Genomic DNA, 18,793 nt, shown 5'->3' on the forward strand with positions numbered 1-18,793 from the left:
CCCTTTCACTTTCTTTCAGTGAGCAGTCTAAGGGGAGAAAACTACAGATCATGATATTTGAGAATCTCCTAGTGAAACAACTGAGCAAATCCAGAAATCAGCTTTTAGACATGTTAGCACTCAGGTATGAGGATTGATATAAATGCATCATCAGATATGCAGGGTTTCAAAAAATTAACTTTGGTCCATCCTCTCTCAGAAACTTGTTTTCTTCCACCAGACAAGAGGAAACAGAGAAAGAAATCGTGAGATGCAGGACACAGGAGACTGACTCAGCTCAGGGGCCAAGAGGAAGATGAAGGAGGATGACTTAGGACAGGAATGTAGAGCAGGCCTGGAGAACAACTGTCTGCCCCAGATAAAGGGTGCTGGACAGATGAGGCCAAGAGTTAAGTGACCCTGGGTGGCACCTGCCCTGTCAAGAGTCTGGGGCTGAATTAGTGGCAGGTCCTTGAAGTCCAAGCTGAATAAAACATGCAGTTCTTAACTCTAGAGAAAAAGAAAAAGTTGTACAAGTAAGGATGTCTATATATAGTATTCTACAAAGTTAAAATCCAAACTCCGAATATTGATTTAATGATGCTTTTTAAATTGGGAGGACAGGAAAGGAGAGAGCTTTGTGTGTGTTAGCCGGTAGGGTACAAGAACTAATTCTTTAGCTTCGATAGTGGCAAGTCCACAGTAATCTCTGACTTGGCAGAAATCAAGAAATTATAGAGTAAGCATTTATTTAGAAGATACAATCAAGAGTTGAAGGTAATTGTTGCCCCCGGGAAGCAGAATTCAGCAGTGGGGAGGAGGGCAGGAGACACTGGTTTTCATTGTCTCTCCCGTAGTACTGTTTGTGTTTCAAACTATAGATACATGATTCCTTTGCTAACAACTAAAACTAAATAAAGATCACCCATTGGGAGAATTTATGAGAAAGGTGGGAAGGTTCCAGGTTATTGTGAGCCTTAAATACTAATTTGACATTTTTGACTCCAGCATTTCATAAAGGGTCAGTCTGCTGGGGTTACCCTGATGGTAATTTATGGGCTGGATTGCATGGGAAGGTTCATTCAAGGATACTTGGACATGGAAATGGAAAGTCAAGGACAGGGAGACAAAATAAAAAGAAGCCCTGGGGCTGAGCGGCTTACTGACATGAGTGGGAAAGGAAAAGTCAGGAATGATGGTGTGGTTGCATTCCTGGGTGGAGGGCTGACGGGAGGAAGACTGTGGAAGATTCAGGTGTGGGGCGAGAATGACGGCGTTTAGGTGAATCCAGAGTGACGGCTGGTCATGAAAGCAAGGCAGTCCAGCAGGCGGAATCCATGCGCAATCCAGGAACGGGCCTTGGGAGGTGAAGAGAAGCCAATTTTAGGGAGGCTTTCAGTTTGAAAGAATCACTGAAGAGGTGGCAGCAAAAGTCAGCTAGGAGGCTAACCCTGAAAGCTGAGGGAAGTATCAGTCAGCCCAAAGCATGGTAGTCTTGTGAGTAAGACCAGAATTCAGAGATGGTGTGAGAAGGTAGTCAAGGAACAGAGACCCTCTGACACTTTGGAATCATCCAGTGTAATCCACTGTGGATTCCTTTTTTCATTGGATGAATCCTGTTTTCTTCAGTAGTATCTCCGTCTTATCTTCTTGAAACTCCTTTTCTCTCCCTTCTTGTTTCAGACTTATAATGGAAAATTCAGGCATACACCAAATTTGAGAGAATAGTACAATGACTCCTTTGTAACCATGGCCTGGTTCTAACAGTTAGTAAGATTTTGTTTCATCTGACCTCCCACTCTTTAGGGGAAGCGACTGATAATTGTCAAGCAAGTCCCAGTCATCCTATCCTTTGATCTATAAATACACCACATACACCTCTAACAGATGAGATTAAAAAAAAAAAATCAGAATACCATTATCCCAACATAATTAGCAGGACTTCTGTTACCTCATGTCATGTGCAGTCTGTGTTCCACTTCCCCGATTGTCTTAAAAACGTTTTCACATTTGATTTGTTTGAATCAGATCCAAACTCAAGATCAACCCATTGCTTTTGGCTGATAAGCTCATAAATCTCTCTTAATCTGTAAATTCCTTCAACCTTTTCTTTTCTTTTTTTTTTTTTTAATAACTATATATCTGTTGACGATCTTGGACATCTGTCTTGTAGAAATTCTCACATAATGAATGTGGCTGATTGTGATTCCTGGTGTTGTGTTACATGCTCCTTTATTCCTTATCTTTCCTGGCAAACTGGTCATTAGATGTGGAGGCTTAATTAGATTTAAATTCATTTTTAAATAATTGAACTATAATTTACACACAGTGAGATAAACAGATCTCTGTTAAGCAGTTCACTGAGTTTTGACAAGTGCATATATACATTCATGTCACGCACACTCCATCAAAATGTAAACCGCTTCTGTCACCCTGCAGAGTTCCCTTTCTTACTTTCTTTTGATCACTTCTTCACCATATATGTGGAAATCAAGCTACACCTACCAAGAACAGCCAAGAATTTTCACTCCCTGTTCTAGCCCTGCCTTCCCCATGGATATTTTAGAGCCAACTTTGGAAGATTGCTTCCTCACTAAAGATAATGTGGAGAGAGTCCTGCTGTCTTTTGCAACAACTCTTCCTATGACCAGTCAATATATTTTTGCTGGCATCTCATGTCAGGACAATTTCAGTTGTCAGGAAGAAAAATTTGGATACAAATTGGCTTGAATAATGAAGAGATTTCACTGCCTCATGATTTTGGAAATTCCAGACATAGATCCTGGTTTCAAGGGAACTATGATCCAGTGGTTCAAACAGTATCCCCAGGGGACTGGCGTTTTTCCCCCATTTTTCTGCTCTGCCATCCACTGGGTCAACTTCATATTGTGTTTGGGTCCAGGATGTTAGCCAGTCCCAGGACTGCATGCTTTCTCAATCACATCTGGCAAGGAAGACTATATTTTTCCCACTGTAAGTACTAAAAATTATGAGATTCACCCTGATTGGTTCAACATAAGTCACATGCCCACTCCCGGTCCAGTCAGCTATTCAACTCCAGGGTCAGGAGTATAGTCAGCTGCCCCAGAGCCACTTGGATCTCTGAAATGGAATTCAGGGCCTGTTGGTAGAAGAGATTGGTTGGGGTTTCCCTGGTGGTCCAGTGGTTAAAACTTCACCTTCCAGTGCAGGGTGTGTGGGTTTGATTCCTGGTCAGGAAGCTGAGATCCCATAGGCCTCATGGTCAAAAACCCAGGGCATAAGCAACAGAAGCAATCTTGTATCAAATTCAATAAAGACTTTAAAAATAGTTCACATTAAAAAAAATCTTTAAAATGTTAAAAAAAAAAAAAAAACATTGAGATCGGTTGCTGCAGGGGCAACCACAGATGTCTGTTAGAATCATCCTGGCCCCCAAAGCCTCTGTGACTGGGCCCCACCTGGCGCTGCCTCCCTGGAGCAGCCAAGCTCCTGGGCCAGACCCTACACCAGACCTTTCCTCGCCATCCTCCTTGCCAGCCTGCCCAAAATTTCTCTATGTGAGCGTAGGGGTGAGGTGGTCACCGTGTTCACTCAGAGCTTGATGTTTTCAGCTGGGAGAAACGCACAGACCCCCGAGGCAGGTTCTACTATGTGGACCACAATACCCGGACCACCACATGGCAGCGCCCCACAGCCGAGTACGTGCGGAACTACGAGCAGTGGCAGTCCCAACGCAACCAGCTCCAGGGCGCCATGCAGCACTTCAGCCAAAGATTCCTCTACCAGGTGAGATGTGGAGGCCGGCCACGGGGTGGAGGGGGAGCCTCCTGGCGCTATGAAACAGGCAGCCTCACGCATTCTCCTTCGACCTGTTCGGTTGAGTAGGGAAGATGGTGGGTAGAAATGTCAGTGCTCTGACCCTGGAGATTTCACTCATCGCAGCGAAATTCCTCAAAACTCCGGCATTTCTAACTTAGTGACTCAGTGTCTAGCTTCTGTGTTTATGGACTCAGTACCTGTGTCTGAAACCGAATTTCCCATCTTCCTTCTGAGACTGGAGTTCTCTTCCGGTCCTTCCATCCAGGTCCATTTATACTGCCTTGAGACCTGAAGGTCACTGTGACCTCTCCCATACCTCACCTTTTCAAATCAAAGTAGTCACCCAAATCCTTTCCTTTCCATCGCTGCTACTGGTTTTCTTTAGATCTTTATTATCTGACAGATTCTAAAAGCTGGAGGGACTTTAATGTTCACCTGGATCTGGGGATGGGCAAACTGTGGCTTCTGGACCAAATTGGCCCCCATCTGGTTTCGTAAATTAAAGTTTTATTGGAACACATGTTCACTTGTTAGTCAAGGTTTTGACTGTGGCTGCTTTTGTGCTACAGTGACAGAGCTGAGTAGCCACAACAGAGACCAGGTGGCCCATAAAGTCTAAAATATTTTTTTATGGCCGTTTACAGAAAAATTGTATGGACCCACCAGTCTAGATCAGCTTTCTTCTATCTGATTCCTGATTTTCCCCTTCTCCTCCCACCTGGAAGGTGAAGGCAGCCTTGGAATTGTCTCTTTGCTGGCATTCTCTCTGGTCTGTACTGTTTTGAGCAGAGCTATCTTCAAATATCACTGTCATTTTGTCACTTTTTAAAAAATCACTGTGGCGGGTTTAAGGGAAGGGGGCCTTTGCTCTGAATTGATCACTGGTTCAAAACCTTCTGTGGCCATTACCTTCAGAATAACTTTAAAATCTTCTAGTCTAGGATTCAGAGTTTTGTGGTCCTGTGTCCCTTTTGGAACTTTCCTGCCTGGGTCTCTGTCTCATTGGAGCCCTTCCCAGCAACCCAGTGCTTGGTGGGGAGCCTCTTTGACAGAGAGGTGGGATTCTCAAATTATAACTCTGATTGCATTTTCTCTGAGCCCCTTGAATTTGAAACTTGGGATTTGCAATATAGAACCTGCACAGGGTGTGGTATATTGGAAGTTGGAAACTTGTTGAGCTGGTCTATGATATTACCATGTTTAACAAATATTATTCCTATTTGAATTGAACTTTAACCCTACAACTCATGTCTAAGTGCTCAGAAAACCTGTAATTCCAGTTAACTGAATAGCATTCATCATCAGCTTTGCCATCGTTTTCCACCTCTTTCTCTGTTCACCCAAAGCATGAGCCACCCCATCAACCATAGGACATTGCCCTTGGCTGGCTTGTTACTTCTTTTGTTTGTGGGGGCTGACTGCTCACCATATAGTGTTTCCTTAGTGTGAATGAGCAGAAAGTCTGCTGTTTGTCACATTGAGTTGCTTCCAAGGTCAGCTTGATGTCTGTCTACACTCGTGCCCCGTGGTGTGTACCTAGTTCAGCATCTATACTGCTGGCCATCTGGCCACCCACTCCACAGCCCCTCTACATATGCTGGGTATCACGTTCTGGTATATTTCAAAACTGGGTGGAATCTGACCCTTCCCTGCATTTCAGAAATTATTCCTCTTGAGTTGGGCCCCAAGGACTTTCCCTGCCATTTCCTTGGGTGGTTGTGGCTGCAAAACTGGGGTGGTCTGAGCAGCTTTGTCCCTTGACTTAGAGACAAGGATGCATTTTAGGAGCCTTGCATAGTTTTGTCTCCCTGCTTACCCACCTTCTCAAATTGAAAAAGAAAAATCCATTGAAGGGCTCCTTCTCCCCCTTCCCTTCCCACACACCGTGTGGGTTCTGTCAGTTGGACCACATGTTTGGTGTGTGAAAGGGAAAGTTCTGGAGCCCACGTCTGCTTGTGCTTTTGGAGGCTTCATTGCCCTCGCCTGCCTCTCTCATTTCAGCAACACCATTCTGGGCCTGCAGAGGTAGAACTTTGATTGGAGTGTCCCCTGAAAGTAAAAGTTCAGTGCTTAAAATAAAAAAGTTCGTTCTGAGTCCTCTAACACAGTTTCCTCGGTGTGGCTGGGGATCCAGGAGGGTTCTAGATGGAGTGATGATTCCCTTTTCTCCCTGAAACAAGACTCATGTTGAAAAATGCGGTAGGCCTCTCTTTTTTTGGGTCAGCTCTCAATGTCTCTCTGTTGACTTCCCTCCTCTTTGGAATTGGTTTACCCCTCTTGTTTGCTGTGGTGCCATGTCCTGGTTACAAGTAAGAAGAGTCGCTTTCATAGAGTTATTTTGGGGTTTGGCCTTGGCCCAGGGTTTGACTCGGAAGACTTAAGAGCTGATACTATAGCAGTGGCTTCCCCTCCTCCTCCTTCTCTGCCCCTCCTGCTGCTGCTGACGCTGCTGGGCCAAAACCAGACCTTATTCTTCTTTGCTGCCCTGCAGAGAACATGAACTATACAGTTCGATGTGGGAAGTCTAGGGAATCCCAGATGGCAGCCTCCTGCAGTTCCTTCCAGCCTCAACACACACCTTTTTCGATCTCTCTGTTACTGTTCCTTTACTTCTTTTTTAAAATTAATTTTGTTTAATAAATTTCCTTATTTGACTGCACTGGGTCTTAGTTGTGGCATATGGGATCTAGTTCTCTGAACAGGGATTGAGCCGGGCCTCCTGCATTGGGAGCACAGAGTCTTAACCACTGGACCACCAGGGAAGTCCCGATCATTCTTTTTTTAAAAAAAATATTTATTTATTTTGGCTGCACCAGGTCTCAGTTGCAGCATGCATGCAGGATCTTCAGTCTTTGCTGTGGCTTGCGGGTTTTTTAGTTGTGGCACGTGGGATCTAGTTCCTTGATCAGGGATGGAACCTGGGCTCCCTGCCTTGGGAGCGTGGAGTCTTAGCCACTGGACCACCAGGGAATTCCCTTGGTCCCTTATTTCTGACACGTTTCCCTCTCCTGATGCTCCAGTGTGCCTTTGTTACTTGTGATCATCACGTGCACACGTGTGTTTGACCCATGCTGTCTTGCTTTGCCATCTGTTTTCGTGGTCTTGCTGCCATCCGCAGAGCAAGCCCAGCCTGTTCCTGTGCATCTTCTAATTGCAAAAGAACCCTGCTTGCAGCCTGCTACCATTTCTGTGGCCACTCCTCCTCCTCTGCCGCTTCAATCCTCCCCTAATAATCAGAGGAGAACAGCCAGTGTCAGCAAGACCGAAACACATCACTCTGTGGCTGCTAACGTGTGACGCAAAAGTGCTCTATCCAGAAACAGTGTTTCTTACTCTATAAAGAGTCCCTTGGATCAAATTCTCAAGCCACCTGGGGTTTCTTCTGTGCCTACTGGTTGCATCTTTTAAAAAAAAAAGAAAGGAGCCTGCCTTCTACACTGTGTAACCTCTGTGCACCCCCCCAGAATTTGTCTTGCCCTCGGCTGTATTTGCTAGACATTCTTTATTTCTGAGTTGGTATCTTAAAATATTACTGGAACTTATCGCTTAGTCCCTGAGGGACTTGAACTCACGTGAGCCCTCTGGCTCACGGCCGGCACCCCAGTTCTCCCCACCCAGGGACGGTTACCAGGAAAATCATTCAACAGTGTTCCTTTCTCTTCCTGATAATAAAGGAAACTATCTTGGTCTCTTGGGGTCGCCAGCACACCCCAGGGTCCCTCTTCTGCCAGCAGTCTCCCCACGCCCCTCTCTCTGTGCTCTCCCGGCTGTGCTCCAGGTAGCACTTGCGATCTCGTTTCAGGGGAAGGTGTGGAAGAAGAAGAGAAGGGGCAGGTGATTGGCTCATTGCAGACATGGGATTTTGGGGTTTGGGTTTGCTAGCCAGCAAATATAGATTTTAATTTTTTTAAAGTCTCCTTGGCTTCCTTTCATCTCCTCTAAACATTTTTCAAGTTGTACTGTATACATTAGGGAAGAAATATCTGAAATAATCAAGTGCTTTGCTTTAACTGTTAAGAGGTAAAATCATGACTGTCAGCTTCCACTGACCCGTTTCATATATTTGCTCATGATTCTCAGTCTCTGGCCTCTCTCCCTTCCCCAGCTGCCCCACCCCCGCCACCGTCCTGGGGAGGGGGTGATCTAATAGGATGAGAATGAGAGAGTACCAGAGGCATTTGTCAAAAAAACCACCTGAATGAGAAAGAGCTAACATCGTGTAAAGTTTCTGACATTAAAAGAAGGCAAAGGTTAAGAAAGGGGCCTGTAAACATTTTTAAAAAAATTTTATTTACTTATTTATGCTGTAGCATGCAGTATTCAGGGTCTTAGTTTCCCGACTAGGGATCACATCCATGTCCCCTGCATTGGAATTGCAGCGTCTTAACCACTGGGCCACCCGGGAAGCCCCAAACATTTTTCGTTTCTAGTTCAGTACAGGTCACAGAGGCTGTGAGGAAACACCTTTTGGTGTGTTGATTTGTAGAGTTAGATGACTGTAGGCCCACTGAAGCCTGGTTGGTACCAGTTGGGAGCTAATTTCCCATCAGAGCTCCTGGTTGCTTTGCAGATCATTTGTTTACTCTGAAAACAAAACAAAATAAACAATAACAAAAACACAGAAAACTCAAATCAGCAAAAAAAGAAAATTACATCAAATGCTACTGCTTTTAATTTCTTAAAATAATCTTTCCTGTAGTCCTTCCCTTTTGCAAGGACTTTCACTGCTCCAGCTCAGCGCTCACCCACTGCTTTCTGTTTGGCTTCATCATCTGAAGCGCAAGTGTGTTTCACAAGGTGGTTCCTTTCCTTCGTTGCCGAGTATAGCTACGAAAAAGTCAGAGGAGCTTGAATTTTATGAGATGCTGACTCCCCTCATTTCCCCTCCTCCATACACACACACCAAAAAAAAAAAAACCCTCTGTGAATTTGGGAGGTGTTTTTTTTTCCCCCCAGTAACCATCAGACAAATCTGAATTGTGGTGACAAGCATAAGGTTGAGGGCAACGTGCCCCAAATCGAGGACAGCCTAGCATCCCACACCTTGGAGCAGTCTCACCCTGCCTCTGCTGAAAGGTGACTCCGTTCCATCAGGGGACCTGTGGTTTCCAGACTTAAACATCTTTGTTGCGACTTGATTTGGAAGAGATGCCCGTGTCGCCACCACCTCGGAAAGAAAGTTTCTCTGTCCTTTCAGCTGGGGGTGGAAGGGGTTTCGTTGGCCGTTGAGTTCTACCAATGTTTTCTCAAGCCGAGACTGAGCTCCATTCATTCTCCTGCCCATGTGTGGCTCCATCGGCCCCAGACAGGGCCAGCCAGGCAGCCCGAAGTCTGCACTGAGAACTTGATCCCCCTAACATAGCGATTAAATTTTAGTAAGTGAAATAAAAATGCTTCGGCGAGAGAGAGAGAGAAGAAGAAGAAGGAAAAAAACAACAGAAAGAGAGAAAGCAAGCAGGGAACAATGCTTGTTTTATTTCACTCTGAAGAGTCTTTGACAGCCCCCCCTTCCCTGCAGGATATGAGAACTCTCAGGCTGCTGCAGCCTGGCCCCAGGGACCCCACAGCAGAATTAGGCAGGGGATGGGGGGCTCTAATGTAAACAGTAACCCTCAAGGCCTGGAGCCAGCCCCCCCAACCCCTGCTTCTTTCTTCCTTTCTCCTGTCTCCCCTTCTCTCTCGCCACCTCGCCCCCAGCCCCACCTCCCCAGACAGGCGCCTGCAGAACACTGGGCAGCTTCAGGTTCAGGCTGGAGGAGAATAAAGGTGCTTTGTGAAAGGAAGCGAGCGCTCCTGGGGGCGGCGAGGGGCCCGGGGCTTGAGTGTGCCCTCAGTCCCTCGCACACACGCTGCTCCCTCTCCCTGCGCACCCAGGAGTGGGGTGGAGGGAGGAAGGCCCAGCCCCCAGCCAGGAAGCTCTGGGCGTGGGCAGGGCTTGTGGGAATGATTTCATTGGAAAGGCCTGCGATATTTTTTCCCCTCCCGTGTGTGGTTCTTGGAGAAAGTTGGAGGTGGTGGTGGTGATTTCAGTCGCCTTGGCCGCCCTGAGCAGGAGCTGAGCGGAGGCACCAGGCCGAGCTTGCCGGGCAGCCCCGCTCTGGGCCCTCCTGCCATGCCTGGGGCCCGGCTCCGGGCCTCAGTGCCCTGGCTCACCTTCACCAGCACACCTCTCCCTCCCCCTTGCTCCACCCTCTTCACTACCTGTCCCGGCCCTCAGTGTGCAGGGTTCTTTTTGGGTTTTTTCCTTTGAAGAAGAAGAAGACTTTGGAGAGGAGCAGATGCCACCTAAGGCCCCACTGTCTGCTCTGCAAAGTGCTGAAATGTGGAAGCTAGTCCTTGGCAGTTTTTATTTTGATCGATTGGTTTATTTTTATCCAGCAGCTTTTTTTTTAACCCCTGTGTTTTGCTGTGTTTCTGTGTTTAGTCTTCAAGTGCTTCCACTGACCATGACCCACTGGGCCCGCTCCCTTCTGGCTGGGGTAAGTATTGAGTTCTCTGTTCTGTACCCTCAGGGCATCAGCTGATGGCTCCATAGCGCTCTGTCCTCTTTCCCCATGCATCTTCCTCATTCTCCTGCCTCCGTTCCCCTGTTTCGACTCTTTCCAGCACACCCTCCACACCCTCCAGGGATGCCCAGCTGGAACAGTTGCAGGTGATGGGGCTGGAAGGTGGGGAAAATAGCCAAGTTCTCCTGCACCCCTGGAACACCTCCTCCACCATCACTGCAGGGTCCTGACCCTATACGAGAAATCTCCCAGCAGCCATGGGACTTTCAGGTTGCAGCGCTAACTTTCAGGGTGCCGCCTCAAGAATCCATCCTATGTGATGAAGGCGTTGTGACACTGGCTGATTCCTAGATGCATTTGATTCAGGTCTGTGGCTGACTACTGAGACACCTTACCATACCTTTCTTTGCAGTTGAGATGGTGGAGGACTTCAGCTCGATTTTGAATCATGGAAGCCATCTTTTTACTTGTGATAAATGGCTGTGAAAGGGGCCAGAGGGAAGCAGATGAGAGAGTTGAGTGTGGGCTGCTGACATTAGGAAAGTGTACCACTGCTAGTTTATAATGCCATGCTGGATTCTCCCTGTCACTGGAGAATCCTAAGTCCTTCGTGTCATTGGCCAGTAATGAGTTAGAGGGATGGACAGCCGTGACCTGAGAGAGATGGTGGGCCTTATGACTATTTTGGGAAGGAGTGGCTGTGCCAAAAGCGGTCATGAGAGATGGTGGGACTCAGCGCATTCTCCAGCTCTGATCTGGCTCAGGGTTTTGTTCAGTATGTACGCTGAGAGTCCCTGGGAACTGAAGAGGGCAGACTTTGCAAAAAAATTGGCATATATTGGGTCTAATTTGTTTGTTAGGCCTGCAGGAGACAGTGGACGCTGGTTTGGTGGTGTTCACAGGTGGTGTGAAGTTGGGCAGGGGTGTGCTTCCCAACAAAGATGAACGAGCTGACAATGATAGGATGAGCATCGCCTGGAAAAGTGTGGGTTGTGAGCTGGATCCTGTTGATGCAGACACTACTACTGCCTGGCCATAATTTATGGGGTTACATCAACCCCCGTAGACCCCTAGGGTATCACTTAGTCAATTACCACTGCATTCCAGGGCACTGCAAAGACCAGCTAGTCCTTCTAGGGATATATCTGTTAGTGAGGTCCCCCCATTTAGTTCTTGATTTTCAGCTCAGGAATCCCTTAGGCACACAAGTGATCCATCTGACTCCCTGAAAGGATGAAAGGTCATAGTTCATCACTGTCTCAGAGATTGACAGCAAGTCAAACATGAGCAGGTCAAATAGGTTCCCTGGCTGGGCAGGAAAGGACTCATCAGATGAAATGAGAATTGTGTAAGGCTATCTGGCAGACCCTGTGACCTACAGTGGGGATCCCAGAGTTGTTCCTGGATCTCTAGAGTCAAGTGGTTTGTTTCTGTACTAGTTCTGCTAAATGATGGTCACCAAGGAGAATCCCATGGACAGAGGAGCCTGGTGGGCTGCAGTCCATGGGGTCGCTAAGAGTCGGACACAACTGAGCGACTTCACTTTCACTTTTCACTTGCATGCATTGGAGAAGGAAATGGCAACCCACTCCAGTGTTCTTGCCTGGAGAATCCCAGGGACGGGGGAGCCTGGTAGGCTGCCGTCTGTGGGGTCGCACAGAGTCAGACACGACTGAAGCGACTTAGCAGCAGCAGCAGCAAGTAGGAGCTGCAGTGGGGTCTTGAGAACAGCTCCCAGATGCCAGGTGTGAAATAGCTGAGATGGGAATAGGAGCCATGGCTGGAGTCAGTGCTATTTTACGAATGATCAGGAAAACACACAAGACTGTGATGATGTGAAACTGAGAGGGAAAGGAGCATCTGGCCGAGGGCCCGGGAACCTTCCTGATGGAGTCCTCTGGGCTTTGTGTTGGCTTCCTCAGGGCCCATCTCCCCAGGGAGAGTTAAGAGTGAACAGAAAGAGTAGCAAAACCAGAGGAGAGTTGCGTTTAGGGTAAGCCTGCTGTTGAGTCTACTGTGCTCAGTCCCGGGTCCCTTTCTGCTCCTCCAGCAGAGACTCTACCTTCTCCCCAAGCACTGACCCAGGGGTCCAGATACCTTAGGTTTAGATCCACATTGTCTCAGCTCCTCTGACCCTGGGTGTGTGACTGAATGCTCCCGAGTCCCTTTCTCCCTAGATGAACTTGGGCTAGATGTTACCTAAGGACTTTCCCAGCCCTCAGACTACCACGTTGTATGCAGCAAGGTGGTTCCCGTGGGCCATGGGAGGCCCTCACGTAGTGACAGTGGCGTTGGCTGGCTGGATAGATCCCCCGGGCTTGGCTTTGGTTCTTGGCCAAGAATACGAGGACAGTCTAGTTCATAGCAGAAGCTTCTGGGCTGGGAGTGGTTCCCCCATCCCCTCACAATGCTGTCAGGAAGCCAGGCCTCTGTGGAACGGTCCCAACAGCTCTTCTGAGGTGCTGGGAGCTCTGTCATAATCCCAGGCACCTTCTTTTCTTTCTTTTCCTTTTGTCTGTTGTTTTTTGAAATTTCCATCAACTAACAGATACCAGGTAAGGCAGACAGGGACCAGGACCCTTGGTTGATAGAGATAGGGACGAGGACCCTTGGCTGATAGAGATAGGGACCAGGACCCTTGGCTGATAGAGACAGGGACCAGGACCCTTGGTTGATAGAGACAGGGACCAGGACCCTTGGCTGCTAGAGACAGGGACGAGGACCCTTGGTTGATACTGTGAACATTGCAGGCTGCTGCTCAAGGGGAGGGGGCTGGGCTCCCTAGTTCTGGATCTTTTTCAGCTTTTGGGTTCCCTGTAGCTTCTGGAACCGATTATTTTTATTTCTTTAATTTCTCCCTGTCATCAGTAAAGAGGGAGGGCCATGCACATTGTTTGTTTTCAGGAAAGAAACAGTGTTGAAAGCCGAGAAACTTTTAAGTTGGGAAAGGTGAGCACTATCTTGCCTGCCATCCACCTGGAGCCAGTGGCTGCCCCCTTCAGTCCCTCTCAGAATCACCAGCTGGAGTTGAGCTTGCCCCTGCAGCCCATGCTTTCTCTCTCAAACAACTCAGGGCCATCGTTAGTACAGAAGTAAAGGGCCAGAGAGTAAATATTGTCCAAAGGAGAAAGTATGTCTGAGCTCACCAGACACTGCCCGTCTTGAAGCACACACTTAGGAATTATACCAGGACACCCACAGCCCCAGGTGTCTGTCTGCATGTATGCACAACATAGAGATTTTCCTGGGATGTGGGAGTTTGAGAACCAAACTTTGCCTTTAAGCAGGAGGGTACAGAGGCCTGGTGGTGCTGAGCAGAGAGGTATGAGGGAACAGGCAGCCTCCCCACCGTGCCCCCAGTGACCCTGCCTGTGAGACAGGGATGCCTAGGTCAGCTGCATCCAGTGAATGAAGAACCAGAGAGTAGCCGTGATGGTCTGGGGTGGGCACCAGGGTTGAGGGGAGGCTGGGCTGTGGCTCCACTTTGCACACAGCTGGATGCAATTACGCCTCTGGTTTCAGCTGGCCTGCTCCCGCTCTGTGTTGCCACACTGCCCCCTTCCCTCCAGCAAACCAACCAACCGACCGACCGAAGACGGTGCTTCATCTTGGGTTGAAAACGTGTATACCCCTCCCCTGCTCCCCAGTAGGGAAAGATTCTCTTTGTCCTTTTCTTCGCCAGTGACAGACATGAGTGAGTCAGGCTTGCGCTGGTTAAACTTCTCTAACAGGGTGGGGACAGAGGCAGAGACGCAGACCTAGCACCCAGGGGGTGGGAGCCAGAGGGGAGAGGACGTGGGCTCAACGTGTCTCAATCTGAGCGTCCATTTTTCTTTCTCCTCCCTGGCAGAGAAGAGACAGGACAACGGACGGGTGTATTACGTGAACCACAACACACGCACAACCCAGTGGGAAGACCCTCGCACCCAGGGGTGAGGACTTAGGCTGGGAGGGCTCTGGGTGGGCCCCGTGCACCTCCGTTGGCCTGGTGGCCTCGCACTATATTTGGCCTCCGTGGCTGATGTTCTGGGACCTTTAGGCACACACAAGTGCCCGCAGACCCTCATGATATAATGAGAGCTTGAAAGTGGCACCTTACGTTGGCCCTCCTCATGGCTGCAGCGTGGCCTGACTGGCCGGTGTTGCTGGTCTCTGGTGTACAAGCTGCTGATGAAGTGATTTCAGAAGGGTTATGTGAGAACTCCCCCCGACCCCGACACTCCTCTACTACCCACCCCCCAGAAGCTAATCTGGGATGGGGCACTTGATGTCTTGGGATTGCTGGTGGCCACTGAGGCCACGGCCATCCACCCAGGGCGGGGATTCTTTGGGCCTTGGGACAGTAATGATCTGTCTCCGCTGCAGACCTTGTGTATTGCCAAGTACCTTTCCTTGAGGCCTCTGCGGGGCCTGGGTAAAAGCAGAGAGAAGGCAGCCCCAGCCTTCTGGGGACCCCAGCCCCCTTAGCATGGAAGCCCATATGAGGTCCTGCAGCCCCTCTCTTCCCATGTTTCCAGGATGATCCAGGAGCCGGCTCTGCCCCCAGGGTGGGAGATGAAGTACACCAGCGAGGGGGTGCGCTACTTCGTGGACCACAATACCCGCACCACCACCTTTAAGGATCCTCGCCCGGGGTTTGAGTCAGGGTAAGGACTTTGCACATAGGGCTTCCCAGGTGGTGCTAGTGGTAAAGAATCTGTCTACCAGCGTAGTAGATGAAAGAGACATGGGTTCAATCCCTGGGTCAGGAAGATCCCCTGGAGAAGGAAATGGCAACCCACTCCAGTATTCTTGCCTGTAAAATCCCATGGACAGAGGAGCCTGGCGGACTACAGTCCATGGGGTCACAGAGTTGGACAAGACTGAGCGCCTGAGCACCAGCACCGAGGACTTTGTGCAGGTGACATCACTGTTAGCTTAGGCCTAGTATAGCTGCTCTTCCCACCCTCTAGTGGCCAGTTTTGATGCCACGCCAGTGGGGATGGGGAGGGAAGGGGCTTCTCTATTCAGACTAACACTGGTGGTCTTTCCCGAAAATCAAGAGGTCTGGCTTTTCTAGATTTTCTTTTTAACCTTCAAGTCTGCAGAAGATCTCAGTGGCGGACCCTTCCTTTCTTTTATGCTTTACTTTACTCGTCTCTAAATTAACAGAGCAGTAGCTTTCCTTAGGGCTAATATGTTGCCAAGTTTTGAGAAATCTCGTGGATTCCAGAACATCTTTGCTCTTCCCAGGACGAAACAAGGTTCCCCTGGCGCCTACGACCGAAGTTTTCGGTGGAAGTATCACCAATTCCGTTTCCTCTGCCATGTGAGTTCTGGTACTGGGGCCTCCCCCTGGAGACTGGGGTTACAGAGTCATTTCAGCAGTTTCCTAGCCTAGTTGCAGGTGTTGGAACACCTGTGTCTTAGGTGGGAGCAGGTCACTTGTCTCACTCTGAGCAGTTATGTGACATTGTCTTCCATTCCTAGGGGACCAAGTTCTCCCCACCTAACCTGGGGGTGGAGGGTAGGGGAAGCTTATTCAACAGACAAGTGATAAGATTGAATAGTTACCACCAACGCCCCAGTTTGAGGTCTCTGTTTTCCTTTTCTTTTCAGTCAAATGCTCTCCCCAGCCACGTGAAGATCAGTGTTTCCAGGCAGACACTTTTTGAGGATTCTTTCCAACAGGTTAGAGAATAATCACTGAGTCTAAGACCCAGGGCAGGGAGAAGGCCCGCTGCTACCACCCTGTCTTCTCTTGTGTGGCCCTTTAAGCCCACATGATACGGTTTTCAAGACGTGGGCCTTGGTTATGGGGGATCAGCCGAAGAGCAGGCCTGGGAGTCTCTGGTCGCCTGCCCCCAGCCTGCCATGGAAGGGAGAATGGCAGGCTGGCCATGACCTTCTGTCTCCCCAGATCATGAACATGAAACCCTATGACTTGCGCCGCCGGCTCTACATCATCATGCGTGGCGAGGAGGGCCTGGACTACGGGGGCATCGCCAGGTGAGCTGGGAGCCCCAAAAGGCCGTGCTGCTCCCCGCTTCACCAAGCTGCAGGGCACTCGGCCAGGAAGCTGCCTCCTTGCTCAGACAGTTGCCAAAGCTCTCCTTCACCTTCAGGAGTGGGCAGGGGTGTGGGTGGTCCAAAGGGGTGCTGGAACTGGTTCCTGGGGTCCCCTTCTGGGCTAGGCATCAACCCTCTAGTTGCTGGGTCAAGGGGAAGCTGGGGGTTGGTTTCTAGGGGAGTGGTTCAGGATGATGGCTCTTTTAAAAATTTTTTTAATTTTGTATTGGGGTATAGTCAATTAACAAACTGTCGTGATAGTTTTAGGTGAACAGTAAAGGGACTCAACCGTCCATATACGTGTATCCATTTCCCCCCAGACCCCCGCCTCTCATCCAGGCTGCCACATACCATTTGAACAGAGTTCCCTGTGCTGTACAGTAGGTCCTTGTTGAGAACAATAGTTCTTTACCAACCAACCTGTCATTATTTCTTTATTTTACCCATCTAGTTGCACCAGTGGGCAGTGGTTAGATATCGGTATTAAGTGGTTGTCCGTTGGAATCGACCCTGGACTTCACTTCCTCTTGAGGCAGCTGGGGCGGGCTCAGTTGGGGGTCTTGGCGTAGATCTGGCATATATACATTGTGTCCCAATCCAGAGGGTCTTGATCAATACTTGGCTGCATGTTATGTACACAGTGACGGTAAAATGAAAACAAATGATATACTCCCAGTGCTGCTACAAAAGTTAATAGATTCTCTGGCAAAATGTTGCCTTGGACGATGGGGCATAAGGGCCCCGGCAGAGAGGAGGAGCGTCTTGGCTGCGGTGACCGCTCAGCCTGCCGACCTCTCTCGGTGTGGGGCATCTCGCTTGGTGTTGGGTTAACTTGCTCCCGGTCCTGTGTGTGCTGGTGGCGTTGCCCTCTGTGTTGGCCCCCGTGGGTCGATTGCTCTTTTTTTTCCGTGGTGACCGTGGTGACCTCCTCTCTAGGCTCTCCTTGGTGGTGTGACTCCCGCCCCGTGTGTGTCTGTCTCTCTGTGTCCTGCCAGTGGTTTTACCCTATGGTAGGTTACGTCATGCTGTTCTACCACAGGGTAGAACCACGGACAGGATACCGGGGCACCCTCTGCATCGAAGAGACTCCTCGTCTGCCCGGCCACAAACAGCCCAGCAGCCAGGGACTGTCCCCCTTGGGACGTCCCCCTGCTTGTGTAGCTCAAGCCTCAAAGGACTCTGAATTCTGGCTTGAGGCTTGTACCTGGGGTGCAAAGAGATGCTAAGGTGTGGGCGTTGGTTCAGATGAATTCGTGGACATACAGGGAAGGGTATGGTGGTGGGTCTGGGGTGAAGGGGTAGTGGGGTGGTGGGAGCGAGGTGTAGACACAGCCTGATGAACAGAATTGTCCTGCATCAAGGATTAGGAGCACATTACTGTGTATTCATATTAGACTGCTTAGGTAGGCTGGAAGCAGGGTGACTGCTGGTCATAGAGCCCTTTTGCAAGATTTAGAAAAAAATGTCCTTTCTCAAGACGCTTCTGTGCTGGAAAATGGTCACAATATACTGCTTTTATTAGGGAAAAAAAGGCAGCTTGATGCTATTTGCAGGAAATTTGTTGTGACAAATGTACACATCTGTGATATTTTAACGTCACATCCTTGTGCAGTGCGCAGTCTATACAACTGTGCATGGCAACCCAGAATGCAAGGAGCCCCTTTGCCATTAGATGCTCTGGATATCAGGTGGAAAGCCCCAGAATACAGCACCTGGAGCCAACACTCACACACACGGGTGTGCCTGAGCATTGCTGTCCAGGGCAGTTGCTGTTCTGATTCACCCTAGGTCTGGCCCTGCCCTGCTCACTGACCAGCTGCTCACAGAGGTTAGCCCAGGGCTGATCCCAGTGGGGTTGCCTCCCCAGGATGCATGTCTCCAGACTAGGTACTACTTGACGGCAGAAAAGACTCGGACCTGCAGAGCAGGTGAGCAGGGTGTGGTCCATTAGTCCTGTTTTCCTCTCTCTTCTCTCGCAGAGAGTGGTTTTTCCTCCTGTCCCATGAGGTGCTCAACCCCATGTACTGTTTATTTGAATATGCCGGGAAGAACAACTACTGCCTGCAGATCAACCCTGCCTCCTCCATCAACCCTGACCACCTCACCTACTTCCGCTTTATCGGCCGATTCATCGCCATGGTAAGATTCATGGCTGTCATCAGACCTCCAGGGAGTGTGGTCACAGACCTGCAGACCACCAGCAGCTCTGAAGACTGGGTGCCCACTCTCTGAGCCCCACCCTCATCCTTACAGAACGCCTCACTAAAGATGCAGAAAGCTAGTGAGAGTTCTGGAAATAGTCCAGAGCTCTCTCAGTGCCCACCCTAGGGCACTGAGGAGGTTTTCACGTTGATTTGTGTAGGACTTGTCAAGAGAAAGCCCAGGGTCCCCGGATTAAAGTCTTCACTTAACACTCAGTGCATGTGCTGTCAAGGGTGGGGGATGACGGGCCCGTCTCT

At 49.3% G+C, this 18,793-nt stretch overlaps 1 protein-coding gene across 1 annotated transcript in view; it reads left to right on the forward strand.

Annotated features, from left to right (window-relative positions):
- WWP2 (WW domain containing E3 ubiquitin protein ligase 2) overlaps window positions 1-18,793 on the forward strand; it is a 142,577-nt gene that overhangs the window by 116,419 nt on the left and 7,365 nt on the right. Inside the window, exons 10-17 of the mRNA XM_068992789.1 lie at window positions 3,573-3,747; window positions 10,205-10,259; window positions 14,137-14,218; window positions 14,804-14,932; window positions 15,519-15,594; window positions 15,885-15,956; window positions 16,186-16,274; window positions 18,314-18,473. Coding sequence (XP_068848890.1) covers window positions 3,573-3,747; window positions 10,205-10,259; window positions 14,137-14,218; window positions 14,804-14,932; window positions 15,519-15,594; window positions 15,885-15,956; window positions 16,186-16,274; window positions 18,314-18,473 — 838 coding nt within the window. The remainder of the gene's footprint in view (window positions 1-3,572; window positions 3,748-10,204; window positions 10,260-14,136; window positions 14,219-14,803; window positions 14,933-15,518; window positions 15,595-15,884; window positions 15,957-16,185; window positions 16,275-18,313; window positions 18,474-18,793) is intronic.

The sequence above is a fragment of the Capricornis sumatraensis genome, chromosome 20 (genome assembly GCF_032405125.1).
Source record: "Capricornis sumatraensis isolate serow.1 chromosome 20, serow.2, whole genome shotgun sequence".
Classification (NCBI taxonomy): Eukaryota; Metazoa; Chordata; class Mammalia; order Artiodactyla; family Bovidae; genus Capricornis; species Capricornis sumatraensis.